Source organism: Miniopterus natalensis, chromosome 17 (genome assembly GCF_054644295.1).
Source record: "Miniopterus natalensis isolate mMinNat1 chromosome 17, mMinNat1.hap1, whole genome shotgun sequence".
NCBI classification, from domain to species: domain Eukaryota; kingdom Metazoa; phylum Chordata; class Mammalia; order Chiroptera; family Miniopteridae; genus Miniopterus; species Miniopterus natalensis.
Genome location: NC_142097.1, coordinates 9,536,607 through 9,564,277, shown reverse-complemented (window position 1 = coordinate 9,564,277; position 27,671 = coordinate 9,536,607). Strand labels below are relative to the sequence as shown.

The 27,671-nt window shown below is 49.8% G+C and overlaps 2 protein-coding genes across 2 annotated transcripts; both read left to right on the top strand.

Annotated features, from left to right (window-relative positions):
- The first annotated feature begins 3,140 nt into the window (after nucleotides 1-3,140).
- Nucleotides 3,141-12,270, top strand: ARHGEF15 (Rho guanine nucleotide exchange factor 15). The gene is made up of 16 exons (XM_087826519.1): nucleotides 3,141-3,169; nucleotides 4,616-5,277; nucleotides 5,571-5,903; nucleotides 6,151-6,205; nucleotides 7,049-7,107; nucleotides 7,206-7,417; nucleotides 7,516-7,676; nucleotides 7,855-8,007; nucleotides 8,123-8,252; nucleotides 9,573-9,647; nucleotides 9,752-9,844; nucleotides 9,933-10,093; nucleotides 10,190-10,342; nucleotides 10,486-10,568; nucleotides 10,680-10,784; nucleotides 12,018-12,270. Exons 2-16 carry the CDS (start codon nucleotides 4,665-4,667, stop codon nucleotides 12,167-12,169), a joined length of 2,538 nt encoding a protein of 845 aa, XP_087682645.1. The 5' UTR covers nucleotides 3,141-3,169; nucleotides 4,616-4,664; the 3' UTR covers nucleotides 12,170-12,270.
- Nucleotides 12,271-21,726: 9,456 nt separating this feature from the next.
- On the top strand, nucleotides 21,727-27,376 carry ODF4 (outer dense fiber of sperm tails 4). The gene is made up of 3 exons (XM_016222401.2): nucleotides 21,727-22,174; nucleotides 26,923-27,057; nucleotides 27,240-27,376. Exons 1-3 carry the CDS (start codon nucleotides 21,727-21,729, stop codon nucleotides 27,374-27,376), a joined length of 720 nt encoding a protein of 239 aa, XP_016077887.2.
- Nucleotides 27,377-27,671: the final 295 nt, after the last annotated feature.

Below are 27,671 nucleotides of genomic sequence, written 5' to 3'. Positions count from 1 at the left end.
CAAACTCAGATTGCCTTTAGAGGCTGGCTGTTCTGGGCACTTGTCTTTGAGCAATATCTGAAGCAAAATCTGAGCTGCCCTTTTCTTGGCTTGGGGTTTGTGGGCACCCTCGATGTGATCCTGACCTGGAGATAGAACAGGGCCCTGTCCCTCAAATCTCTGCTCATCCTTGGTCTTGCTAGGCCCTCGGTACCAGGATGGCAAATCCTAGTTGATGCAATAGAGGACCATACAGAGGGCCTGAACCTGATGGACCATTTATTCTCAAGGCCTCTCCATGTTCGGTAGGCTGGTGGTCCTGCGACATGCTGCCGTGCTGGAGTTCCTGGAAGGGGGGGCTAGACAACTTCTCCACGATGGCAACTTTCCCCTGGAACTGCTGTGCTTCTGACATAAGGCACGACACATAGATGCAAATTGTGCTAGTTGGGTTCAGTCCTTAACAAATAACTGGTAGCAATGTTGAATGAAGCTGGATCCAATCTGCTCCCAGTTGGCTTGTCTCTCACTCTGGAGCTCTACCCGGCCTCCCTCAACCCCAACAGTCTGCAGGCTGACCGAGGCCAGGCTCCTGGAGGAGCAGAAATGACCCTGATGTCCTCTCACCCACTGAGCACTAGCCTTCCCTGACCCATAGGTCTTTGAGGGGCTGGCCCAATGGCAGCAGCAGCAGCAATGGCAACCCAGGGAGGTCTACTGAGCTCAGTTTCTTTTTGGAATTGGATGAGGCATAGATAAATAGATGGCGGTTTGTATAGACTTGAAAAGTCATGGTTTTCATCTTTGTGGTTGCTTTGAGCAGTGGGCCCAATGGAAACTCTTTGTCGGGCGTGTTAGAACATTCTCAGTGTAGCTCCGGGGAGCTTCTGTTCCCCAAATCGTTCTGTCCTGACAGGTGAAAAGCCTTCAGGTGGGCCTATCTGTCCAGGACAGATAGGAGAAAATGAAATGAGCTCAGGCCCACCAGGTAAGACAGGTAAAGGTCCAAGGACAGCCCAACACATCCAACTCCTCTTCTGTGCACTTCCCCCCTCAGACCTGGGGTGGTTCATGCAGTCAGCACCAAGTGCCACTCATGTCTGCAGCTAAGAAACACCGCTTTTGGGTTAGTTATCTTTTTAAAAGATATTTCTGTAAGTAAGTAGCAAAACCGATATATTCCCATTTCAGTAAAAACAATAGAAAACATGATTTGTTTGGCTACACATGTGTATCTAGCTTTCTTGATAGGGTCTCTGAGGCACTTTTGGAAAGAGATTTACTTTCCCAGGAAGCCCAAGAAGATCTAGACATGAGAGCTTGGAGATTGGGTGCCCAGTCCTGGGATGTGTGTGCGTGTGCATGTGTACGCGTGTGACAGAAAACTGCTGGAATCAATAGAATTATGGAACTGCTCTGCAGGGAAGGGGAGCCAGGGAACTAGAGGGCTGTGGGGAGTAGTCAATTCAATTTGGTTCAATTCATCAATAGTAAGCACCATAATAACCTGACCCTGTTCCAGAACTTTGGGGTACATCAGTGAATGAAACAGATAAAGATCCTGCCTCCAGGAAGCTCATTTTCTAATGTAAAAGGAAATTAACTATAAACATGTCAATTTAATAATAAACGATATGGTCTGTTATAATGAATGATCGCTATGAGGGAGCCGGAAGGTCAGGATTCCCGTGTGAGGCTGTGGGCTGCAATTGTAGAGAGGTTCAGGAGGCTTCATTGAGAAAGTGATCTGAGCAATGACTTCCAAGAGGTGAGGGAATCATCCATGTGGATGTCTTGCGAAGGAGGATTCCAGGCAGAAGGCACAGCCAGTGCAAAGTCCCTGAGGCAGCAGTGTGCTTGAGAGGAGAGGTTAGGGAGGAGGGAAGGCAGAACAGAGACTTGTTAGTCATTGGCTTTTTCTCTGAAGAAAAAGGGGTTAAAACATATTTTTTCCTAGCTTTCTGGCTTTTCTTCCCAGTGTCTGGTCTGTGTGTGTGTGTGTGTGTGAAGGCCTGGCAAAGGCAGGCACCGGGGTGCAGGCAAAGGCACGGGCAGTTCATAACAGCCCTTCCAATCTTCCTCCTATTACCCTACTTCCCAGACCGGGGTGTGGCTCATTCCACCCCCTCAGCTGTTTCTGTGACACACCCCCCCAGCCCTGGAACTCAGCTCCTCAATCATACAGCAAATTAGAGGTGAGAGAGATCCCCCCCACCCCCCACCCCCCACCCCGGGGTACTGACTACCAGCCAATCAAAGCCTCCCAGTGGGACCGGGAAAGTCAGAGGCTGGGACCAGAGAGACGGGGATTGAGAATGGTGAGCAGGGGGGAGGGGGGGCAGCAAAGTCACATCCTCCAGAAGGAGACGGAGACATATCTCAGCTCTTCCTCCCCCCCTACACACACACACACACAGACACACACACACACACACACACACAGACACACACACACACACACACACACACACACACGCCTGACACAATGGCCGGGTGGGGCTGAGGAACTGGCTTCCTTTGCGGAGATCTCAATCTGGGCCTTCGGTTCCCGCCCCAGAAACACAGGAACAGACACTCGGAGACCTGGCCCCATACTCCTTGCTCCAAGGGGCAGGCAGGACAGGCTGAAAATACAAACCGCTTCCAAAAAGATAAAGGTAAATTCAGGGGGAGTTACTGCAGAGTTCGGGAGGGGGAAACCTGGGGAGGGGATCCCTTGGTGTGAAACAGTGGGCTGGCTCAAGCCCAGGGGAACAGGTTGGAAGCTAAAGGGACAGGCAGGCGGGTGAGGTGCGGGAGAGACGGTCAGACATGCCCTGGAAGAGCACACACGGCAGCCCTCGGCTGATACAGAGCTGTCCTACTGTCAGCCCAGCCTGTGCCCTTTTCATCCCATCCTCACCCCACCCGTTCACCTCACCCCTCGAGCCCCCATCTGCACAGCAATGCACACAGGACGTGCACTTACAGAACAGCCTGCTGCCCACACCCCAGTTTCAGCTTCCCCCAGACCCTGCTAACCTCAGAAACCCAGGGCGCGGGGTCCATCACATCTTCCAGAGCCCGGTGTGCGCATGTGGAGTGGAGTGTGGTTTAGGGGGGTGTCCGGTTGGGAGGAGGACTTGACTCCTGTTTCCTGCTCCTACTCACTCAGCCCTAGGAGGTGACTGAGAGTGGAGGGGACTCAAGGGTGAGTGCTTGGGTCTGATGCCTGGGTCTCTGTAAGGCCAGTGGGGGAGGGGGGATGAAGTAAACAGTAAATAAAGGTACCTGAGAAGGTGGGTGGGATCCCTGAGTGGGGCAGAGCTGGGGAGGGGCTGGCCAGCTAGCTAGGCCACTGCCTGGGGCATTTTGATAAGGGGCTTCCTGCCAGGATACAGAGGCCATTGAGCTGCAAGACTCAGTCCACAGCCTTAGCCCCAACCTTGCCTCATTTCTCAAGAGCCCAATCTGGGGCCTGGAGGGGTTTAACTCTCCTGCTGACTCCTGAAGGGAGCTGGGGTCACCCCCTGTCTCCCAGCCCTGACCCTGCAGTCTTCTCAGGATTACAGCAGCCCTCCCAGAGGGAGGAAGCGCAGCCTAGGTCCTATGTCCTGGTCCCACTTGTTCTTGCCTTCAGTCTGGTCTCCTCACCACCATTCAGGCATCCTGGCAGTACCCGGACTTCCACTGGGGCCTCTTTCTCTGTGACCATATGGGTGGGATAGGGGCAGGCAGGGATAAGAGAATGGGGCAGGAGAGACCATGTCCGGGGCCTCCTGGTCTCTTGGGGTCAGAGGCTCCAGGAATCTTTACGGCAGGAAAAGGAGACTAAAAATAATCCGGAAAGGGAGAGTCCGGAGAGAGGAACTGGGAAATGGGGGGCGGAGGGCCAGTTGGAGCAGGGAAATAGTGATGCATCCCTCACAGACCAGGCACGAGCACTCGGGCCTGTGTGTGTGCGTGCATGTGTGTGTGTGTGTGTCTGCGCACATATCCCCACAAAGACAACACATCACACACATAAACCCTCGCACCCCTCTCCCTCCACCCACCCACACTGTATACTCCACTCTCCCACTGCATACCCACCCTCTCAGCACATAACAAATACCCTCTCGAAACACATCATACAACACCCCTTTCACATAGCACTAGAAACAGCACACACAATTAAACCACACTCAAACACACTCACAAACCTTCACAACACACACTACAGACACACAACACAGTTCCTCAAGCAGATGGGTTGCGGCTATACTGGTGAGCTACACTCCCCTTACTGACCCCATTCTCTTGTACCCTCTCCCCCGCTTGGGTCTCTACCGAGGCACCCCCACTCTAGCCTCGCTGTCTCCTCCAGCCTGACTGTGGCAGCTGAAGCCAAAAGACAGAGAGAAACACACAGAGAGAAACTGAGGCTGAAAGCCTGCCTGGGAGAGCAGAGGGGCCTCAGGAATGAGGAGGGCGGGTGAGAGGTGGAGAGAGAAGACTGGGAATGGGAAGGAAGGAGAGGATGTGCACCAGCCTTCCCTCCTGACTCCAAATCATGGCTAATTTGCTGGCAAACAATATCTGCTCAGAGGCCTCAGTCTACTCATGGCAGGCCAGGGGTCACACTAAGGGTCTTTCTTTCTCCCTCCCTCTTCCTCAGGGGATGACTCCAGCAGAGCACCCCACTCCTTTGAAGAGCTCAGGGGAAGATGTCAGACCAGTCTCTTCCTATAGCAACACCCCCTACCCAGAAGCCCCCTCGGATCATCCGCCCCCGCCCTCCCTCTCGACCTCGGGCTGCCCAGTCCCCAGGGCCCCCGCACAATGGCTCCTCTCCTCAAGAATCCTCTGTCACCGCCAATGATGCACCAACCCCAATGTGCACCCCCATCTTCTGGGAACCCCCAGCCTCTTCCCTCAAGCCCCCTGCCCTTCTGCCCCCTTCAGCTTCTAAGGCCAGCCTCGACTCCCAGACTTCCCCAGACTCACCTTCTAGTACCCCCAGTCCAGTGTCCCGGCGCTCCATCTCCCCAGAACCTGCTCCCAGGTCTCCAGTCCCCCCTCCCAAACCCTCCGGCTCACCCCGCAGGCCTCTGCCCCTACCCCATACAGCCTCCCCCGTTCCAGCCCAGGATGGCTCTGCCTCTGCCCCAGGCACTGTACGGAGACTGGCTGGCAAATTTGAATGGGGGGCTGAAGGCCGGGTCCAGGCTGCAGATGCCCCGGAGCTAGCTTCCCAAGGGGGAGCTGATGTGAATGGGGAGAGAGAGACTCCCCAGGGCATCCTCATGAGAAGGGGCTCTCAGGAGAATGGCGCTCCGGGTAAGCACTTCATGGGGCAAGGGTGGACTCAATCCAGCTCACCTTTTTTTGTTTTCAGTGCTTTTAGACTGGGTACTTTCAGGTGCCACATTTTCAAAACTGGACTTTATGTTTGGAAAATCTGATTTCCATATTTCTGGGAGTTTGAAGAGAGTCAGTGTTGAAGAGTAGATGCCTGGGGCTGAACCATGCATGTTCCAGCTGCCGGGCAGGTTAAGGGGGAAGGAGGAGGCCTAGGCAGGGTGGGGCCCAGCCCTAAGGGTCTTTTCCTTAGGACACCCTGTCTCCCACAGATGCTGCCCAGGCCTGCCCTCCCTGCTGTCCCTGTGTCTGCCATGTAGCCCGGCCTGGCCTGGAGCTCCGATGGGTCCCTGTGGGGGGCTTGGAGGATGGCCCCAGGGCACCCTGCCGAGCCTCCCCACTGCGGACCTCCCGCTCCCGCCCCAACCCTTCCAGCAACAGTCACCCCTCAGTGGTCCTCACGTCCTACCGCTCCACTGCTGAGCGCAAGCTCCTGCCACCTCTCAAACCCCCAAAGCCAACTCGGGTCAGGCAGGATGCCACCAGCTCTGGGGACTCCCCACAGCCAGATCTCGATCTGCCGTCTGAAGATGGAAACCAAACAGGTACCCGGGCCTGGAGGAGTGGATTCTTTGGCTGGGAAGGGAAGGGGTGGAGGTGAAGTGATCTAAAAATGAACAAACTACAACTCCCATTAGGCTCTGAGCTTTTTTTGTTCCTCCACCAGCTGCTGCTCTAGGGCTCACGGAAGTTGTAGTTTTTATAGTAACAGTCTCTGTTGGGGCAGGAGTCAGGAGTCCTGAGCTGGGGATCCTGGATATTTATTCTCTTCACTCTGGATTCTCTTTCCAGGGAATATTCCGGATGAAGCTCCTCAGAACGCCCCTCCAGCAACCATGGAGGGCAGGTACCAAACACCCCAGCCTTACTCCTACCTGAGGGCAGACTCCCTGCCAGGCCTTGCTGAGTCCCACCTCCACAAAGGTGGAGTGAAGAAAGCCTGGGGCTCTAGAGACAGTCCTGGTTTCCTATCTCAGCTCTGCCCCTTATCAGCTATGTGACCTTATGTTAGTCACTTAACCTTTCTGGGTCTCAGGGGGTCAAATGGGGGTTAAGCATACCCACTACTTCAGAGAGTTGTCGGGTATAACATTGGTAAAGAGCCTGCCCCTAGTAAGTGCTCCATTTTAGTTCCCCCACTTTAAGCCTCTCTTGTGATTACTGTCTGCGAGTCTATTTGGCAACCACGAACACCTCTTCTGTGTGATCTGGGCTGTTCATGGTATTAGATTCACCACCATTATCAAAGTTAATCTGAGCCCATTCATTTATTCAACAAACATTAGTGGTGTTTATTCTCCCGGGTTTTTAGCTTGGATGAATGGGTCTGTGGGTGCCAACAGCCAGAACAGGAAACACAGAACTGCAGGTGAAGGCGAGGTACAAGTTAGGGTCTGATCATGTTGCATCTCACCGAGGCACAGAGAGGACATTTCAGACTGAGATTGCGGTGCGAGAGAGCTGGAGATAAAGTCTTAGAAGTCTCTGGTACACAGTAGTTGAATAACAGGAGTAGATGGAGCCTGCTTAGTTCAGGGCCTCCCATACAACAGGCACATAAAAAAATCTGGAGTTTGGTCTGGGGAGCACCAGGGTCCCAGCATACAACCTTACACTACCATGTGGTTAGCACCCTTGGAGGTGTGCAACAGGGTGGCTCTGGGGGCTCCATCCCTTTTTCTGTCTGCAGGGATGAGGAGAGCCTGGAGGAGCTGAAGGAGCAGAACTGGGAGCTGCCCCTGCAGGATGGTGAGGCTTCTGGGCCTGGGGAGTCTCTGTTGACCATCAAGCTTGGGGAAGGGCTCTGGGGCACTGGGCTTCCCTAATGTGCTACATCTGCTCTCCAGAACCCCTGTACCAGACCTACCGAGCAGCTGTGCTGTCAGAGGAGCTGTGGGGCATTGGTGAGGATGGGAGTCCCTGTCCAGCAAACCCTGGAGAAGCTCCCACCTTTGCCCGGCTCCCTGGCCCTCGAAACACTTTGTGGCAGGAGCTTCCAGCTGTGCGAGCCAGTGGCCTCCTGGACACCCTCAGCCCCCAGGAGAGGCGCATGCAGGAGGTGGCATACCTGGGGTCTGGCAAGGGCAGGAGTGTGACCCGGGTCCTGGGCTGACTGGGAACTGGGCTTTCCATTTCCACCATGCCCTTCCTCCTCAGAGCCTGTTTGAGGTGGTGACATCCGAAGCCTCCTACCTGCGCTCCTTGAGGCTGCTGACCGACACCTTTGTGCTGAGCCAGGCCCTCCGGGACACGCTTACCCCCCGGGATCACCACACCCTCTTCTCCAACGTGCAGAGAGTCCAGGCAGTCAGCGAGCGGTCAGTGGGGTCCTGCCCTCTCAGCAAACCAGGCCTCAGACTGCTGAGCGCCCCATAACTTTCACCCTGTTCCAGCGCCTCCCTCCCACAGGCCCAGTTAGTACCCAGCCCTTTCCTCAAGAACCCAGGAGACCTGGCTCTCTGCCCCCCTTCATTGATTGCTCCCCCACCCCTTCAGGTTTCTAGGGACGTTACTGTCCCGTGTTCGCTCTTCCCCCCACATCACCGACCTTTGCGATGTGGTGCATGCCCACGCCGTGGGTCCTTTCTCGGTATATGTGGATTATGTGCGCAACCAGCAGTATCAGGAGGAGACCTACAGCCGCCTTATGTGAGTGTCCCAGAGGCGGGGGCCAGGACACATTCGTGGGAAAGCTGGGGAGCAGGGTCAGGGTTCCGGGGCCTCAAGGCTGGCTAAAGCCAGCAGCCTGGGCCTGCTTCTGCAGGGACACAAATGTACGCTTCTCTGCGGAGCTGCGGAGGCTGCAGAGCCTCCCCAAGTGTGAGCGGCTCCCACTGCCGTCCTTCCTGCTGCTGCCGTTTCAGCGCATCACCCGGCTCCGCATGCTGCTGCAGGTACCGTGTTGGCTCGAGGCCTTTTCTACCCCACGATCTCTGTTAGAGAACTCTCCCCGGGGCCTCCTGCCTGGCCATCACCATCTCCCACTCCACCATGCACACAGGACTTCCCTAAATCAGACCTCTTAATCAGGGCCTCTCAGTCCAGGACCAACCAAACCCTGAGCAGGGCTACCCAAATGTTTCAAGGAGCAATCTGGGTGCAGGAAATGAACCTCTGGCTAGAGACAGGAGTTCTAGACTTGCCTCTGCCACAAACTGACTGATTGATCTTGGGAAAGTCCCCTTCTCTCTCTGGGTCTCAGGGGGAATGTGGTGGGAGGTCTTTGAGATAGCCTCAGTTGTATCTTTCGCTGCACACCTCCCCAGTGGGGGTGATAACACCCCAAGGAGGCAAAAAAAATTTGGGAGGTAAAAAAAATCTTAAATATTCCAATGACTGTGGTGCTCCAAAGGGCCATAGTACATAAAAGATATACAGCATATCTGTGGTATTAAAATTTTGAAAAAGGCTCCTTAGCAGGATGATACTGAATTAAAAAAACAACAACATTGAGAAACACTCTCTTATGGCAAAATAGAAACTTTTCCCTAAACCAGGGCACCCAGTGTGGGGATCTCGATGAGAAGAGTTCCCAACTAGATGAGCAGCACCTTTATGTCTTAGTCAGTGTAATATACCCCCAGTGTAGGCAAAATCATCGTAGTTAATAATCATAGTAGTTAAACAGTTATTGAGTGCTCCGTTCTTGGCATGGTCCTAAGTGCTGAATACCCAGTTAACCTTACTAATGACTCTGAGGGGAGAAATCATTATTGACCCCAGTTTATAGATGAGAAAACTGAGGCACAGAGAGGTTAAATAACTTGCCCCAGGTTATCCAGCTAATAATTGGTGGAGACAAATTTTAATTCCAGGCACCTTTAACCATTGTGCTGTATTGTTTGTACTAATAGTTGCGGTTAATAATTATTAAAATAATGGCAACCTTCTTTTCAGCATTTACTATGGGCCAATAATTATGTTAAGTACTTTACCTGCTGAATCCTCACAACAGTGCTATTGGTAGGCCAGGTGGGTACTGTCCCCATTTTACAGATGTGGAAACTGAGGCTCAGAAAGGCAACTTGATTTGCTCAGGGTTAGGCAGATGGTGAGTGGTGAGATCTCTCAGCCTTGTTGAGGTTGGGTCCTCTACCCTGTGAATCCCAAACTGAGAATTTTGCCAAGCCAGGCAAGGGTCCTCTGAGCCGCAGCACCTCTGAATCCCAGGGCCACAGAGCAGGGGCCCAGTCACCCTTCCTCCCTGTCCTCAGAATATCCTGCACCAGACAGAGGAGGGGTCCAGCCGCCAGGAGAATGCCCAGAAGGCCCTGGGTGCTATCAGCAAGGTGGGTAGCAGGAGATGCTGAAATCAGGGGAGGGGAAGGGGGGGAAGGGGAGAGGGAAGATGTGGAAGGGAGTAGGGGTGGGTGACTCAGCTCCCTGTACCCAGATCATTGAACGCTGCAGTGCTGAGGTGGGGCGCATGAAACAGACTGAGGAGCTGATCCGGCTCACCCAGAGGCTCCGCTTTCACAAAGTTAAGGTTAGCCTCTGCCCACACTCCCCGCCTTCCCTTTGCCCATGGCGATGCTATGAAGAAGCCAGAGAACCTCCTCCCTGCTTCCTCCCAGGCCCTGCCCCTGGTCTCCTGGTCGAGGCGCCTGGAGTTGCAAGGGGAGCTGACGGAGTTAGGGTGCCGGAGGGGGGGCGTGCTCTTCACCTCGCGCCCCCGCTTCACTCCCCTCTGCCTGCTGCTCTTTAGTGACCTGCTGCTCATCACTCAGCCTAAGAGGTGAGTCCCAGGGAGGGTGGGAACCCAGGCAGGGGTGGGGAGGAGGAATCCAGTTGGACTTCTGCTCTCCCTCTGAACTTCCTCTTCCCTGGGCAGTGGGCAGCGACTACAGGTGCTGGACTATGCCCATCGCTCCCTGGTTCAGGCCCAGCAGGTTCCAGACCCCTCTGGACCCCCTACATTCCGCCTCTCCCTTCTCAGCAACCACCAGGGCCGCCCCACCCACCGGCTACTTCAAGCTTCGTCCCTGTGAGTTGTGTCTCCTAAAGGGGACCTTCACCTGACCTCTCAGAGCCTACCACCCTCCTCCCCAATCTCTCTCCTCTGTGGCCCCTGCTTAATCCCCAGGAAGATCTCCTGGGCCAATTGTGACCCTCTCTGTGTCCCACCAGATCAGACATGCAGCGCTGGCTGGGAGCCTTCCCCACCCCAGGCCCCCTTCCCTGCTCCCCAGACACCATCTATGAGGACTGTGGTGAGTAACCCCCAGGGGGAAGAGAGAAGGAAAAGTGAGTCTTAAGGGGAATATGAGGCAGAAGCTAAAAAGGGTCTTGATCCTGCTGTAATATCATCCATCCCCATCCAGACTGTTCCCAGGATCTGTGTTCAGAGCCTTCTACACCAGCCAAGACTGAAGGACCGAGTCTGGAGTCCAGGGCTCCCCCCAAGCACCTGCACAAGAGCCCTGAAGGTGAGAAATTCCCTTATTTCTTCATTCAATAAATATGTATTAAGCACCTGTGAGGTGCCGCTCTCTGTCTTAGGCACTGTGAACCAAACACACAGATGTTCCTGTGCTGCTGGAGCATGCATTCTAGTGGAGGAGAAACAATAAAGAATAAATGAGATAAATAATGTATAGTGTGTCCAAAGGCGATGAGTGCTATGGAAAAATGAAAGTGCAGCTGAGTTAAGGAGGTCAGGAGTCCCAGGCTTGGGTGGGTTATAAGTTTCTTTTCTTTTCTTTTTCTTTCTTTTCTTTTTTCCCAGAGAGATAGGAAGGGAGAGGGAGAGAGAGATAGAAACACCCATGATGAAAGAGTCATTGATCGGCTGCTTCCTGCATGCCCCCTACTGGGGATTGAGCCCACAACCCAGGCATGTGCCCTGACTGGGAATTGAACCGTGACCTCTTGATTCATAGGTTGATGCTCAACCACTGAGCCATGCTGGCAGGGCTTCACTGATTTTTAGAAAATGTGGCAGGGAAGGAGGAGGGGGCAGAGAGAAAAAGAGAGAGAATAAAAAACATCCATGTGAGAGACACATCTCTCACATGTTCGACTAAGGCCTGGGATGGAACCCCTAACCCAGGTATGTGCCCTTGGACTGGGAATCAAACCCTTGACCCTTCAGTGCATGGGCCAACACTCGAACCACTGAGCCAAACCAGCCAGGGCTGGGTTATAAGTTTAAATAGGGAGGTTAAGGTGGACCTCAATGAGGAAGCACCATGTCAGCCATGACTTGATGGAGGTGAGGAATTTAGCCATGTGGCATCTAGAGGAAGAATGTTTCAGTCAGAGGCAAGAGTCAGTGCAAAGGCACTGTGGTTAGTGTGTTTGAGGAAACAGTAAGGGGCAAGTGTGGCTAGAGGGAATGAGGAGAAGGGAGAGAAGCAGAAGAGGTCATAGAGATAACAAGGACCAGATCATGTGGGTTCTTGTAGATCCCTGTAAGGATTCTGGCTCCCACTCTGAGTGAGACAAGCAGCCTTTGCAGGGCTTGGCAGAGGAGTGGCCCTCACCCTCTTTTATGTTATTGTCACCTCCACCTCCAATGGCCTTTCTACCAATGCTCCAGGTTCTCTGCTAATTCCTACACTCACCATGATCCTCAGGCATTAGACCCCATGGTGCCTCCTTTCCCTCCTGACCTGTCCCGTTTCCTGGCTCCACTTGGGCCCGTGTCTCTTTTTCTCCAGGCTGGCTGAAGGGGCTTCCTGGGGCCTTCCCTGCCCAGCTGGTGTGTGAAGTCACAGGGGAACATGAAAGGAGGAGGCATCTTCGCCAGCACCAGAAGCTCCTCGAGGCTGTTGGGCCCTCTTCAGGAACCCCCAGTGCCCCCCAACCCTAATGAATGTGGGGGAGGGGGCACAGGCTGGGACAGCTGGCAGCTGGCACAGAGGGGACAAAGCTCATCCATCTACGGGATTCCCTGTCAGTGGAAACACTACCTCTAGCGGCAACCAATAAGGACCAAGCTTCAGGACAAGGCAGCCAATGAAAACAGGGTTGTCTGAGCCCAGGGGGCGGGGAGAACGAGGGTGGTTTGAGTGTTGCCAATGGAGACAGAGGCTTAGTGCAGAGTTCCAATGGGTGCTGAGCTGGCTGATCTGGACCCAAGAGATCAGCAGTGAACCTGCTGGTTCTACAGCAACAACCAGCCCTACCCTTTGGGTCTAGAAAATACTAGTTTTCGTTCTCAGGGTGCCTCCTGTGTCTTTTCAAGCCACTTTTTCTCTTCTAGAAGAATCCACTGTTTCTCAGAGAATCTGTGAGTGTGTGTGTGTGTGTGTCTGCGTGCATGTGTGTGTATGTACCTGTTGAGTGTGGTATGTGTGTGATCTTACCTCCTCCCAGATGACTGACTGCCCCATTTCTTCCCTCAGCCCCCATTTTAACTATTAGCCTCTCTGAGAAAGACACTAGATCTGAGTGTCAGAGGAGAATTAGTTGTGTGTGGCTTGGCACCCAGAGGCCAGAGCTGGGGATGAGAGCCCTGGGATCTGGGTCTCCTGGAGGCCAGAGCTCCATGACAATTGGAGGGTGATGTTATGGAGCAGACAAGCAGCTTGGCAGAGGAGCCCAAGGGCTGAAGATGGCCAGTAGCTGGGGCCCGAGGTCTCTGGAAGCCCACAAGCCTTTCTCCTTGCTCCAAAGCTTGGCGTCCATAATCTTTGCCAGGAAATCCCCTGACTGAACTATAATCAGCATCCAGCTCACGATTGGGCTTCAGACTGGCTCTTGAACCCAGGTTTGGGTGAAGAAACGGAAGCTGTGGATCATGGTTCAGCTGCTGAACCTCCAGGGGTTTCTTGCCTTCATCCTGGTCCTCTTGAAGAAACATGGGGCTAAGCAGTGGGCAGAGAATGGAGAGCAGTGTTGCTGCCCAACCCTCTCCAGAGTGTCTGCTTCCAGATGAGAACTGCCCCCGGTGATGCCAGAAGGAGGTGAGGGACCGAGAGAGAGTGGAGCAGACAGTTGCTGGGGTGTGGGGCCCAGGTCTGGCACAAGGCCTTCCCTGAGCAAGGCCATCACACCTTCCCTTCAGCTCATGCATAGCAACTTGCCCAAGACAGAAACTGCCACGCTGACCACAAGAGGTGTAGGGATTCTGGGAGACTGAGGAAAAAAGACACTGGCATTTGGCATGTTTATGACTTTGAAGATTCACCTAGCACAGTGCCTGGCATATGAGAAACCCTCAATAAATGTTGGTGGAGCTGTATTGAAGCTCTTCAGGGAACTGTGTGCTTAAGAAGCAGTGATTTCCAAATGTGGCTTTATAAAGTGGGTAGGGCTTGCTGGAAAGGGATTCTTTGAGAGCAGAGGTCAGTTCTGCTGGGAACTGGGCTTGGAGACTAGGCGCAAGGCCCCAGGGTGTCAACCTACTCAGATGCTTGGGGATCTGAGGCTGAGGTGGTGGTGGACTTACAGATGCTGGGGTGGAGGGCTCCTGCAGGTTGGGGAAGAAGACAGGCCATGGCCAGTTATGACTTGGGCTCCAGCAGGGGGTGAAGATGTAGGGAGCAGGACAAAAAGGGTGGTCAGCAATAAAGGTCTTTCCTGACGAGTCAAGCATCTCTGTGTTTAATTCAACCAATTCTGCACCTATTTATTGAACGCCTTCTAGGTGCCAGGCACTGTTCTAGGATCTGAGGATACAGAGATGGAAAAAAGAAGGGACTTGCCCTCAAGGAGCCTACATTCTGGGGGTGGGAAGCAGGTGGAGAGAACAGTTACCAATTGTAAGCAATTTAATAAGTAAGATAAAATCAGGTAGCAGTGAGTGCTATGAAGAAAATACAGCAAGTGCTGTGATACAGAATACTCTGTGTGTGTGTGTGTGTGTGTGTGTGTGTGTGTGTGTGTGTGTGTAGCTTTGGGGAAGATCCTGGAGGTAACATCTGAGCTGAGATCCAAATGACAAGAAGAAAGCAGTCCTGGGAATATCTGGGCAAAGAGCATTCCAGGGGTGGCAACAAGGGGACTGAAGTTCAGGGAAAGAAGGTAGTGGTCCTGGGGTGGTGCACGTGCTTCTTCAAGTTTCCTGGTTGGGGGAGATTCTACCAAACTCCCTCTCTCTCTGAGATACTCAGAGAAACAGACAGACAGACATCCAGAGGCCCACACAAAGCTACACATATGCCCCATATGCAGTCCCTCCCTGCTCCTCAACCCCTCCTGTAGCCCTGAGGAAGCCCCCGTGCTCCACTTTAGATGTTCTAATAATGGGATAATGGGAAGGCAAGGCCAGATAAGAGTTGTTTGGGGATGTAAGGACACATAAAATACAACCATGTGTTCCAGAAGAGACTGAAAAGACAGGAAGGAAAGGGGACTGTCATGTTTCTGTTATCTTAGAGGCCCCTTTCCATTTTGGGGTGACCTAAGTGAGTGTGTGCAGTCCGGGAGGGATGTGCATTCTGCAGACCTATCAGAGAGGGTGAGGAGAATGAAGCACAGCTCTGTGGGAAAGGGGTGGGTGTGGGGGAATGAGGCCACCAGGAATGGAGAAAGTGGACGGGAGAAGGATTGGGGCTGGAGTAAGGAAGACAGAGTGGGGGGAGTGATGGAGGCGGTACAGGTGGTGCAGGGCTGCAGGTAACTTGGCAAATCATGAATCCCCCCCCTCCCGCCCCTGCACACCCTCCACCAGGTATGTGCCTCTGTCATCTACCTGTCCTGCTTCCTGCTGGTGCCCATCCTCCTCTCCATCCTGTGTTGCTCCCCACCCTTCCTGCCCCTCTGAGTCGCCTTTGGCAACTTCGCCCTAGGTGCGGGAGGAGGGTTCATGGAGGAGAAGTCTCTCAGTGCTGCCCTGTCTGGCGTTCCAGGCATGGTGGTGGGGGTGGTAAGGGTCAGTGCAAATGTCCCAGGTGGTAGAGAGGTTCACTGACCCATTTGGGGCGTCCCGGAGCTACCATCACTCCATTCCTTCACATTCTATCATGCTGGGGAGGTGGAAGAAACTCGTATTTTCACAGGCCTCAGAGAGGCACAGGTGTGTCTCAGGCCTGGGGAGGTGCCTGAGAGGACAGCGTGGGGAAGCTGGGCGCCATCGGGAGTGTCTCTCTCTGTCTGAGTCAGTATGTGTTCTCTCCACCCCACAGTCCTGCTCCTCATATTTGCGGCCTGCGTGTATGGGGAGTCGATGATAATGCAGACGGGACAGGGCCCTGACCTCTCTTTGCACGGGCCCTTTTATGGCCTCTGGGTCAACGTCGTTGTGGCCATTATCAGCGGTGAGCTGAGGGGGATTGCAATCATGACCACCAGCAGCAGGTGGAGGGGAGGCGCCCCTCTTTCCCTGCAGCCTGCTCACTAGCCCTTTGCCATCTCCTTCTAGGCCCCCAGCCCCCCCAGCCCACTTCCCGAGATCCTTTCCAGAGCCCTTCAGCCTGGTCCTGTCCATTCCTGAAAGCCTCCCTCTCTTTCCTCCCGCGTTCCTCGCAGGGCTCGCCTCTCTTCAGCTACCAGGCCCTCTGCTCGTTCCCGCTTTCGGGGTTGGCCAGTTCACCAGGCAGGCAACCATCCCGCGCAGGATTCCGTCTCCTCCACCAGCCTGACGAAGCCCGAAAGCCGCCGACCCTGCTCCCCAGCACGCCCTCTCCAAGCTACCGACTCTCCACCCTCCGGCGGCCGGAGACAGCCTCGGGCCAGAGCGACCGGGGCAAAGGGAGCAAAGCGAGACAATTCCTGCAGGCTTTCCTCGGGATCTAACCGCGACGCCCTGTGGCCCCGCCCCCTGCCTGGCCCCGCCCCGGGCTCGCCCCGCCCCCCGGGAGCTGCTGCCCTGGCTCTGTCCGCGGTGGATCCAGACCTACTGGGCGACCGGGGTTTCCTGCTGCAGGCCTTGGCACGCCTCCTGGCCGAGCTGGGTGTACTGGTTCTCGGCGCTCGCCTCCTACGCGAGGCAGGGCCTGGGGGTGGCCGCCCCCACCGAGAAATCCTTAAGATGTTGACGAGCAGGCTCTGCATCTGCGGCCCACTGCGCCCCTCTCCGCGCTGCCACTCCTGCCCCTCTCACCTGCGGGTCTCTCGAGGTCACCCCGAACTTCCTGAGGTCCAGGGCTGGCATTTAGCTGGCTGATCCCAATTCCTGAGCCTCGGAGGCGGGGTAGACGTTTTCCACTGTTCTCTGGAAGAACACCTGTCTTTGGGAACTCAAGCTTAGTGCTTAAGTCCAAACTGCTCCACATCAGACCTGGAGCCCCATCTCGCTTCTCCTTGCCCCCTGATTCGTTACTTTCTCCTTTTCCACTACTCTGCTTACCCACCTGTCCCCAGCCCGCTGGACCACCCTCCTCTTCATTTCTGAAATCTTTTCCAACTCTATCCACCTTTGGAAATCTGAAACTGCCTTGTGTGGGAAGGGGTTGGGTTGAATTCAGATTTTATGGGGTCCTTCTAAAGAAAAAAAATACAAAATATGAATTAAAAATTGGGTACAAAAGTGAGTTTTTATTTAGAATGATAAAAATAACTATTTATTTTTAAAAGGTGACAATGAACAACGTAAAAACCCAGAAAAAATAATTTTATTTCCTTTTTTTGCTATTCTAATAGGTGTGTAGTGGTATTTCATTGTGGTGGTTTTTTTTTTTTTCTATAATTAAAATAAATATATGTCTTTATTGATTTCAGAGAGAGAAAGGTAGAAGGAGAGAGAGAGAAACATCAATGATGAGTCATTGATCGGCTGCCTCCTGCACACCCCTTACTGGGGATGAAGCCCGAAACCCGGGCATGTGCCCTGACCAGGAATTGAACCACGATCTCCTGAATTATAGGTAGATGCTCAGATGCTGAGCCACACTGGTCAGACTCGTTGTGGTTTTAACTTACGTTTCCTTATGGTGCTTAGTATCATTTCATGTGCTTACTGACCACTTGAATATCTTCTTTGAAGTGTCTGTTCAAATCTTTTGGCCTTTTAAAAATTGGGTGGTTTATTTTCTTATTATTGTGTTTTGAGAGTTTTTATATATTCTGGACAAATCCTTTAGCAGATATGTGATTTGAAAACATTTTCTTCCAGTCTGTGGCTTGTATTTTCATTATTTTAACTGTGTTTTTCAAAGAGTGGAAATTCTTAATTTTGCAGTCATTTTTTGCTTTGATTTTTGGGCAGCAATTTGTTTCTCTTCCCACTTCTGTTCAGTTGGTATATAAAAGGCATTGAAATTTCCGGCAGAGGCAGGGGCAGAGGCAGAGGCAGAGGCAAGCAAGCAGGACACACACTGACAGGCAGGTCTGTCCATTTTCCCGTGTGCCCAAACCCTTTAGATTAAGAGACATTCCGGGGGTCGTCTGCAGCCTCCTTACTCAGTGTGTGATCCTCGGATGAGCAGCATGGGCACCACCTGGAACCTTGTTACAGGTGAGGCAACTGCATTTTTAAGGAGATACCCTAGTTATCAGCGCACGCATTAGTTTAAGGAACATACCACCACCAACAGGCCCAGACAAAAGAAGGCTGCATACTTTCTCAGACGCAAAAGAGAGGGAAGCATGCAGGCAGCAAAGCAAACCCACATGGACAAGCAAGGAGTCACCAATATGGCTGCGTAACCCCAAGTCCATGTTCTCCAGGTCAGCTTTGCCCACAGTCTTTGAAAGGCTATATCCCATAAGGGGTGTCCAAGCACCTGTCCTCATTGATGGGATGGTGGGCAGTTTCCTTTTCAGAAATCTCTTAGCCTTGCACTCCATTCTGGCTGCACTCTGTATCTGTGTGACCAAGTTATCATTACTTTTGTTCTTAATATATTTTTACTGATTTCAGAGAGAGGAAGGGAGAGAGAGAGAGAGAGGGAAACATCAATGACGAGAAAATCATTGATTGGCTGCCTCCTGCATGCCCCCTACTGGGGATTGAGCCCGCAACCCTGCATGTGCCCTGACCGGGAATCGAACCTTGATATCCTGCATCCTAGGTCGATGCTCAACCGCTGAGCCACACCAGCCGGCTCATTACTTTTTGAATGCTTGGCTTCCCTTCTTTTGGGAAACTATTCTTCCCCAAGTCCATGTGGTTCTCATGAGTTGTCAGTCAGAACATCCACCTTCCCATGTTCCTCTGGTTCCTGCTCAGTTCTAGGCCTGGATGTCCAGCTTCGTCTTTGGGTTGGTGTTTACCCAGTTTTGCCCCAATACATTTCTTTTTGCCTAACTTAGTTTGGGTTTGTGCTTGCAACCAAAGAATTCTCACTGATACACAGCCTTACAAGATAGTTGGCCAGTACTGCTGCTAGCCCATAAGGTACCTTTGTGCCTTTAACCTTGTGGTTAAAAGACAGCTCCTCTGAATAAATGTAGGGGTAAATGGCTTGATGGGGAGCAGCACCTTTATGAAATATAGAACAAAATGCCTCTTCCTTCAGGCCAGTGGAGCCCTCTTAGAGGGGCATGGCTTTCAAGCAAAATGCAGAGTGGAGTTCAGTTCTCACCTACTCCCTCAGCTGTGTGCTCTTGTGCCGAGCACATCTAACACAACCTAATGCAGAGATCCTGTTGTCAGGTCTCCCACCCTTCCCTTCAGCTCTCTTCTCTTCTTTCCACCTTCCAGTTTATCTCTTCTAGGCTTTTACTTGGGCAACATCAAGGCTGATAACAGCTATGTTTACTTTTGTAGCTATAGTTAAGTCTTCCGTGCTTTGTCCATCTGTTGATTCTAAAAGTTGAAACTCAATTAACAGTGTTTAGCTTAAGTATTGTCACTTATAAATATCTTTCAATAAAGAGCTAGTAATCACTAAGATTACATTTCCTCTCTTGAACTATTTTAATTACCTTTTGAAAAACAATATTTGATACACTCACAGGATTATATGAAATATATGTTAGTTATAAATGATTCTAATATCCAATGAATACCCATGTACCTTTCAGGGTTTCACCCAAATCAGGAACCAATAACCTATTGCCAGTAATGCAAATGTGCCGGTATAATCCTCTCTGTCCCATTCCCCTCTTTTCCCTGAGAAATAGGCAATATTATTTTTTGTGTTTATCATTCCACTGCTTTAAAAAAAAAGCAATCATAATAGTATGCATACATAAACAATGCTTTGTTTAGTTGTGCTTGTTTAGGAGCTCTATAAAAATGTTTACAGTGCAGTCTTGTGGGAGTTCTGTTTTTCAGGAAACATTGTATTTCCAAGATTCTTCTATGTTGTTTTGTGTTGCTGTTAGAACTGTTTGTTATGATTAGAAACTCTTAGAAACTCCAGGAACAACTAAAACAGATCCAAGGAAGGAAACCCAATCCTGATGATCACTAGCTCTGCATGAATGACATTCCCAGTAGGCCCAGTACCCCCTCTTCCAGCACTTTTCCCTCCTGGCATAGAACATGCATCAGAGGTATCCCAACCTATGGCCCAGGAAGCTAGGGAATTTGTTCACCAACTCCCTATCTGTCATTAGTTCATGGGTCAGCCTCCAGATCCGGTGCCCCTGACCATGGCTGATTGTTCTAGGGATGGCACTGGTCCCTGGCAGGGCCAAAGAGTGTTTGAACTTGAGACTGAGGGGTCTACTCTCTGACAACCAAACATAAATAGCGTGGGTATAAGGGCCACATTTCTCACTATGTGGACCAGAGGAGAGGAGGAGGTTGGTCTGCAGAAGAAGAGCAAGATGTTCAGGGAGAAGCAAGACCAGAGTCAGAATGCTATTGTCTGAATGTTTGTCCCCCCAAGTCCATATGTAGGAAAACTACCCCCCAAGTTGGCAGTAGGATGTGAGCCTTTGGGAGGTGATTAAGTCATAAGGGTGGAGCCTTCATGAATGGGATTAGTGCCCTTATGAAAGAGATCCCACGACCATGGCTGGTGTGCTCAGTGGTTAGAATGTCCGCCCATGCACTAAAGGGTTGTGGGTTTGATTCCCAGTTAAGGGCATGTGCCTGGGTTGCAGGTTCAATCCTTGGCCCTGGTTGGGGCAAGTATGGGAGGCAACAATTGATGCAATGTTTTTTTTCTCTTTCTCTCTCCCCCTCCCTCCCTCTCTCTCTAAAAATCAATAGAAAAAATATCCTTGAGTAAGGATTAACAACGACAACAAAGAGAACCCACAGAGCTCCCTATCCCCTAAAGGCACAGCAACCTTGTCCACCATGATGGCACCATGATCTCGGACTGCCAGTGTATGAATTCCTGATTCCAGCCTTTCCTAAGGTGCAGCTATGCACATGACCTCAGGATTCATGATCAACTCACGTTTTGCTTAAATTAATCTAGATTCTGTTCCATCACTTGCAGCCACTGATACGCAAGGATGTTTGCAAAAAAATCTCTGTTTTCGTTCCTTCTCCGTTTGCCAGTGAAAGAGCATAAAAACAATTAAAATGACAATTTAACAATAAGTACCACTTTCTGGGAATTTACTATGATCCATTGAATGCTTTTTGTTAATTACTTCATGCAACACTCAAACCAGGTCTGAGACAAGTATTATTGTCACTGTGTTACAGATGAGTAAACTGAGGCATAAAGACTGAGGCTCTATGACTCATGTGGGTTCACAGCGCTATTAAGAGGAAAGCCCATTATTTACACCCTAGAGTCTGTGTGCTTGACCACATGTGTCACTGTCTCCACAAAGTAAGACAGTGGTGGGATTCAAATTCACACTCCAAATTTGAAAGGCTTTCTCATGAGAACCCCGGGGGCTGAGGTCTGGAAGCCACTATAACCGGCTGCCACAGGACTTAGATTCCTTTTCCTATAACTTAGAAGGGAGATTAGAAAAATCTTCTGGGACTCCATGACACCCACATACCCTGCCCTTATCCCATGTCCTCTCCTTTCTGAGGCTGAGAAGAAAGGTAAAAGGAAAGAGAGAAGAGAATGGCAGCTGTGGACTGGAAGTGAGAAGCGGTGGGAGAGAGGCGAAGGGGTTGGGGGAAGTAGTGAGGCTGGCTGCACCTCTGGAAGGCATTTCCAAATGTTTTCCTGGGGACAGACATCTTCTCCCTCCTCCTGCTCCAGGAGTGAGTGCTTGGGGTTGGCGTTAGGGCAGACGAAACGGGAAGAGAAAGGAAACCCTCAGAGACCATTGCTCTTGGGTGGAGGGAGGCATGAGAGCCACAGTGCTGAGTTGGGACCTGAGGAGCAGTGTTCCAGGAAGGAGTTGGGGGTGAAGCTGTGGGCCCCTCCCCCATTTAACTGCCCCCTAGGAATATTCCACAGCAGTTAGAGGCCCTGTCCTGCTGGATGGGTTGTTCTTGCCCAGGTCCCAGGCCCTTTGGTGTTCCGCTTGATGAAATGTTTAGAAGATGAGGGATAACTGAGCCTGGAAAGGGAAGGGGGAGATGGGGTGGAGGGTAGAGGGGGAGACAGGGGATGCTCAGGATGGGGACAGAGGACATTAGGGGTAAGTTCCCTGGGTCGGGAGAAGAAAGTGATGAGCATCAGAAACCTGGAAACCGAGGAGAAGGAAGTGATGAGCAGCAGAAGCCTGGAAACCGAGGATAGGGTTGAAAAGAAAGATGGGGTGCTGGGGAGCCCGAGACAAAAGTCAGGGGAGAGCTTCGTCTCTCCCCACAGTGGAAAGAGGCAGTTGCCCAAGGTGTACAGGCATCGGGACTCTCTGTTGCCCCTGAGGTGGAGACTCACACACAGCATCCGCTGGAAGGTGCAGATGCTGTCGGCCGAGCTCAGCCTGATTGCCTTCATCCTGCTGCTGGTCATGGTCTTCTCTAAGAGGTGGCTGTGCCTCTCTATGGTCCGCTTCTACCAGCGCTGGCCTGCGAGTGTTAGCAACAGAATCCACACATCGGTCCATATCATGTCCATGGGGCTCCTGCATATCTGCATAGCCAAGAACTGTCCCAACTCAGAGAATGGGAAAGGTGAGACCCTCCACTGCCCAGTCCCACTCCAGGCCTCCAGCCTGCGTTGGCCTCTCCGTTTATACCCCGGTATTCTTGTCCCCTCCTTCTGGTCATCCTCACTATTTTGGCACACAACGTGACTCCACTGGTGCCCAGACTGCCAAGGATCATTTTTCCTCCTGCTGCCTGGCCAAATTGATCTGCCTGGCCCAGTGGAAAGTGTTACTGCTTTCGATAAGGCTTGCAGTCAAGTCTGCACTTATAAAAATGTTGTCAGGGGCCTGGACTCTCATTGCATGTGAATCACTCATTGATCACGTAGTTCACCGTTATCCTGGGAGAAGAGTTCCATCGACGTGGGATTTCCTTTCTCTAGCTTGCATGCCTATTACCTCGCAAAATGCTAAGCTATTAGAGTTTTGGGAGGAGTTCCCAGAACGCTGTCCCTTAGGCCCCGGCCCCAGCCATTCCTCATCTTTGGCTTCAGGCTTTGCTTTTCCGGGCCAGCTCTGGGTTTCCACATCTGGTTTCCCTGTCCTTCCCACCCCTGGCTCTTGCAGCAGCTTTGTTCCCCACTCTTGTTAATCTCACATCATGATGTCTTCTCGCTTTCCAGATTTGAGTCTCCTTTCTCAGATCTTATGGAAAACCCGAACCTTTGACCTCCCTGTTTCCATTTCTCCACTGTGGTTAACATTTTAAAAAGTTACATAGCTCTTATTTTCTTCCGTTATGAAAGTAATTCGCCCTTATTACAGTACATTAGGGGAAGCAAAAGCTATTATTCACCCCATGCTTATTTTATCTGCTTAACTGACTCTTCATCCACCCTGATGGGGCAATTATCCTTCTTTTGCAGATGAAGAACTTGAGACTGATATTAAGTACCTTGCTCAGGGTCATAAAGCTATTAGGTTGAACCACATGAAATGGCCAATACTTGACTGCCTTTCACCTACAAAAAAGAGCAAATTCATATGGATCGACCTAATAATGGCATGTTTACAGTGATAACTCACGTGTGTCTGGCTCCAGAACTCATGTAAGCACCAAACTTGCTCTGCAGTGCTGCTCAAAGACAGCCACTAACAGCAGGGTGTTGAGCACTCAACTTTTTCCAGGCTTAAAAAAAAATTGAACAAGTTTTAAGTGGCTGTTACATAGATGTCTTTATTCTTCATAAGTAATATTATAGCTTTAAAATTATTTTTATTATTTAATTTATATATTTTTAAAATTTATCTTTATGAGATAGAATAAACATTTCCATATTATAAGTAACTATAATATTCAACTTAATAAATTTATCACCTCTTACATGACTGTTTTCCTATTCTTGGCAAATGTATTTCTAACTTTATACTTGAGGAAAACAGAAACAACAAAATTTGTTAATCGTAAAGTTTTTTTCTGTGTTTAATATTAATTCTTTAGTATAGATTTCCTAAAGTGGGTTTACTGGATCAACTAGTATAAATATTTTAAGGCTCTTAATAACATTTTCCATGTTGCTTTCAAAAAGTATGATAACAATTTATACTTCCACTAATAATGTATGAGAAGGCTTGTTTCTTTGTACCTTTGGCAGCAATGACAACTTTAATTATATATATATATATATATATATATATATATATATACACACACATATATGTATGTATATTTAAATTTAAATGTGTATTTAGCTAGCCCTGGCCAGTGTTGCTCAGTTGGTTGGGTGTCGTCCTGTGCACCAGGAGGTTGCTGGTTTGATTCCCTGTCAAGGGCACGTGCCTGGGTTGCGGGCTCCATCCCTGGTGGGGGGTGTGCAGGAGGCAGCCGATGCATGTTGTGTTGTCACATCAGTGTTTCTATCTCTCTCTCCCTTCCTTTCTCTCTAAAAATCAATAAACTATTCTTTAAAAATATAGAGAGAGCTCTGGCCTGGTGGCTCAGTTGATTGAGGATTATCCCATACACCAAAAGGTTTCGGGTTCGATTCCCAGTCAGGGCTCATGCAGGAGGCAACTGATCTATCTCTCTCTCTCTCCCCCCGCCCTTTCTGCTCTCTCTAAAAACAATAAAAATTTTTGCCCGGCCAGTGTGGTTTAACGGTTGAGCATCGAGCTAGGATCCAGGAGATCACCGGTTTGATTCCCGGTCAGGACATGTGCCCAGGTTGCTGGCTCGATCCCCATTTGGGGGTGTGCAGGAGGCAGCTGATCAATGACTCTCTCACCATTGATGTTTCTCTCTCCCTCTCTCCCTTCCTCTCTCTGAAATAAATAAAATAATATTTTAAAAAATATATAAAAATATATATTTAAATTTGAATATATAATTTTTTAAATCTTCACCTGCGGATATTTTTTCCATTGCTTTTCAGAGAGAGTGGGAAAGACAGAGAGAGAAACATCGATTGGTTGCCTCCCACACCCACCCTGACCAGGGCTAGGGAATGAGCCTGCAACCAAGGTATGTGCCCTTGGCTGGAACTGAACTCAGGATCCTTCAGTCTGAGGGCCGATGCTTTAACCACTGAGCCAAATGGCTGGGCCTAAATGTATAATTTTTTAATTAAAAAAAAAAGCATTACACACAGTTTTTTTGGGAAATGCAGAAAATTTAAAAAATAAAATAAAAATCACCTAAAATTTTCCCATGCCCGGCCGGGTGTGGCTCAGCAGTTGAGCGTTGACCTAGGATCCAGGCGATCAGGGTTCGATTCTCGGTCAGGGCACATGCCCAGGTTGTGAACTCGATCAATGACTCTTCTCATCATTGATGTTTCTATCTCTCTCTCTCCTTCTCCTTTCCTCTCTCTGACATCAATAAAGATATATTTAAAAAATAATAATAAAATAAAATTTTCCCACACAAATATTATCACAATTGACATTATAATGAATTTAATTCCAGGCTTTTGTCTGTATATATGCATAAAATAAATACAAATAAATAGATTTTTACTTTATTTTACTTTTTTATTGAATTTATTGAGGTGACATTGATTAATAAAATTATATAGATTTCACGTGTACAATCTATTATTTTTTATTTTAATAAATATATATATTTAAAATTTTAATCATTCTACATGCCTTGTGTTGCAAACTCCACTTTTCAGTTGTGAGCATCTACTTATATCATTAAATAATTATTCTATAACATCACCTATGCATACAATTTATTTGATTAGGTAGTATATAAACAGAGTGAAAATTCAAAAAATACAGAAGATTACATAGTGAAGTGAGCTTCCCACCTCTGGCTTTCAGGCTTCCCTCCCTTTCTTCTTTCTTCCTAGAGATACTCTATTCAGAGACAGTCATCTGTCATATCATTTTTAATGAACATATAATAGTCCAATGTATGGTCACAATATAATTTATTTAACAAATCTCTTGTTGGACATATAAATATCTCTGCAAAGAAGATTTCTATATATAGTTTTTGGTGTGATCTTGGATTATTTCATTAATGTAAATTCTGAAAAGAAACATTGCTGTGTCAAAGGGCCTTAACAATTTAGGGTTTTTTATTTGTCTTTTTAAATTTTTTTATTTTGTGCCATATCACTTACCAGAAATGCTGCCTACTAGCAGTGTGTGAGAGTACTTCTTTTTTTTCTAAATTCTTTCCTACATTAGATATCATCACTCTTATTTTGATCTTTGCTAATTTAATAGATTAAAAAAAATCACATTTTGCCCTGGCCGGTGTGGCTCCATGGTTAGAGCATTGGCCTGCCCACAGAAGGTTCTTGGGTTCAATTCCCAGTCAAGGGCATGTATCTAGGCTGCAGGTTCGATCCCTGCCCAGGTCAGGTGCATGCAGGAGGCAATCAATCAATGTGTCTATATTTCTCTCTCTCTCTCTCCCCTCCGCTCCCTTCCACTCTGTCTTAAAAAAAAAAAAAAAAATCAATGGAAAAAATATCCTCAGGTGAGGATTAACAACCAAAAAATCACAATTAATTTGTATTTCTTTGTGTTGAGCTTCATGTTTATTGGACTTTCAGATTTCTTCCTTTGAGAACTGCAGTTCAAGTTCCCTGCCTATTTTTCTATTGAGGTATTTGTTTTTATATGGTTAGGGTTATCAAACACTCTCCATCGAAAACTGTTGCCTGTTTAATAAGTGAAAGTGATATTTTATTATCTCAAAGGTGCATTTCTTTGGTTATTAACAGGCCTGAACATTTTCTCATATTTGCTCTTTGGATTATATTTTGTCTTTCGTGAATCCTTGGTTTATCCTGCTTTCTCCTTTTTCCCAGACGGCTTTAAGCTGTGGACATATCACCCGCTCTTTGGGGTGGCCAAGATAACCTTCGGCCTGGCCCTGGCGCTGGGCTTCATCTTCACTGTTTGGCTGCACTTGTCATACATTCCTAGTCTTCAAAGATTGCCCTTCTTTGGCTGGACTGGGATGATCATGAGCTTCTGTGAAGGTACCCCCAGCTCTGGAAAAGATCCTTAATTTCACCTAGCCCCATCTTCCTAGGCACTTCTCCCTCTCCCTTTCTTTGGCAGTGGGGTAGGGGTTTTGTGGGTGGTGGTAGAACAGAACTGGTAGGGCTGGTAGTTGTTGACTGAATATCGATTTCCATCCTTTCCTGGTCACTAGAGAGGTGGAGGTGGGGGGTTGAGTCCCGGGAACCTCTGGGGCCATGTACTCTGTGTGCACTGATGGGAGTTGTGGTTTGTGGCTGTAGTTCAGCAGGTGAGGAAGAGTCCCTATGGGATACTTGGGTGGAAATGACCTCTCTGCTTCCTGTCTCCTAGTTACCTTAATTTTCTCCACCCTCATGTTGTTTCCTATTAATGTCTGGATCTTCGAGTGGAAGAGGAATTTATCAGTCCCAATCGGGTGGACCTATTTCATTGGTTGGGTGGTGCTTTTTCTACATGCCACCTGTGGTGAGTGGCTTAGAGGGCCCTGGGAAGGAGGGGATGTGGGTGGGTCAGGGCAGAGATGGTGTGGAGAAGGGGCTGACAGTCCACTGGGATAGATTTGTAGGGGCTTCCTTTTGGTCTCACCCTGCTTGTCACTTTCCTTCCACTCTGATTTTCTTCTCCCCCATCTCCTTGTCTTTTCCCAGCGATACTCTGCTACTTCAACAATAAAAACTTCTGGAGTCTGATTTTGAGCTGTTCCATTGGCACCATGCCCTGCGGGAGCAGTACCAGGCCAGGTCCTCTGAGTGAACAAATAGTCTCAGACATCTCTGTCAACTAGGAAGAAGTCCTGGATCCTGAACAGGAGAAGGAATCTCTGTAACCTTTTCTGAACTCCTGGCACTAGGTTCTGTCCTTTCATCTGAATGGCCCTCCGCATTCCATCCCATGACCTTTAAGTAGCTCTGCCCTCCTCGCTGCAGATCCTTACGGAGGGAGGGTTTTAGGCCAGCTTCCTGGTTCCTGTTTTGCCTACGTTTGGGTAATGTGGAATAAATTGTCTTTCATTTATCATGTCTGGCCGTTGTTGAGACAAGAAAACTTTAAGAAGGAGAGAAAGGGAGGAAAAACAAGTT

Bases quoted from the DNA above. Each gene is read 5' to 3' on its own strand.
- ARHGEF15 (XM_087826519.1), top strand. From the start codon at position 4,665: ATGTCAGACCAGTCTCTTCCTATAGCAACACCCCCTACCCAGAAGCCC. The intron at 6,206-7,048 runs GTACCAAACACC...TTCTGTCTGCAG, and splicing joins CCAGCAACCATGGAGGGCAG to GGATGAGGAGAGCCTGGAGG. The intron at 8,008-8,122 runs GTGAGTGTCCCA...CTGCTTCTGCAG, and splicing joins GAGACCTACAGCCGCCTTAT to GGACACAAATGTACGCTTCT.
- ODF4 (XM_016222401.2), top strand. From the start codon at position 21,727: ATGAGCATCAGAAACCTGGAAACCGAGGAGAAGGAAGTGATGAGCAGC. The intron at 22,175-26,922 runs GTGAGACCCTCC...CCTGTCTCCTAG, and splicing joins CAACTCAGAGAATGGGAAAG to TTACCTTAATTTTCTCCACC. The intron at 27,058-27,239 runs GTGAGTGGCTTA...GTCTTTTCCCAG, and splicing joins TTTTCTACATGCCACCTGTG to CGATACTCTGCTACTTCAAC.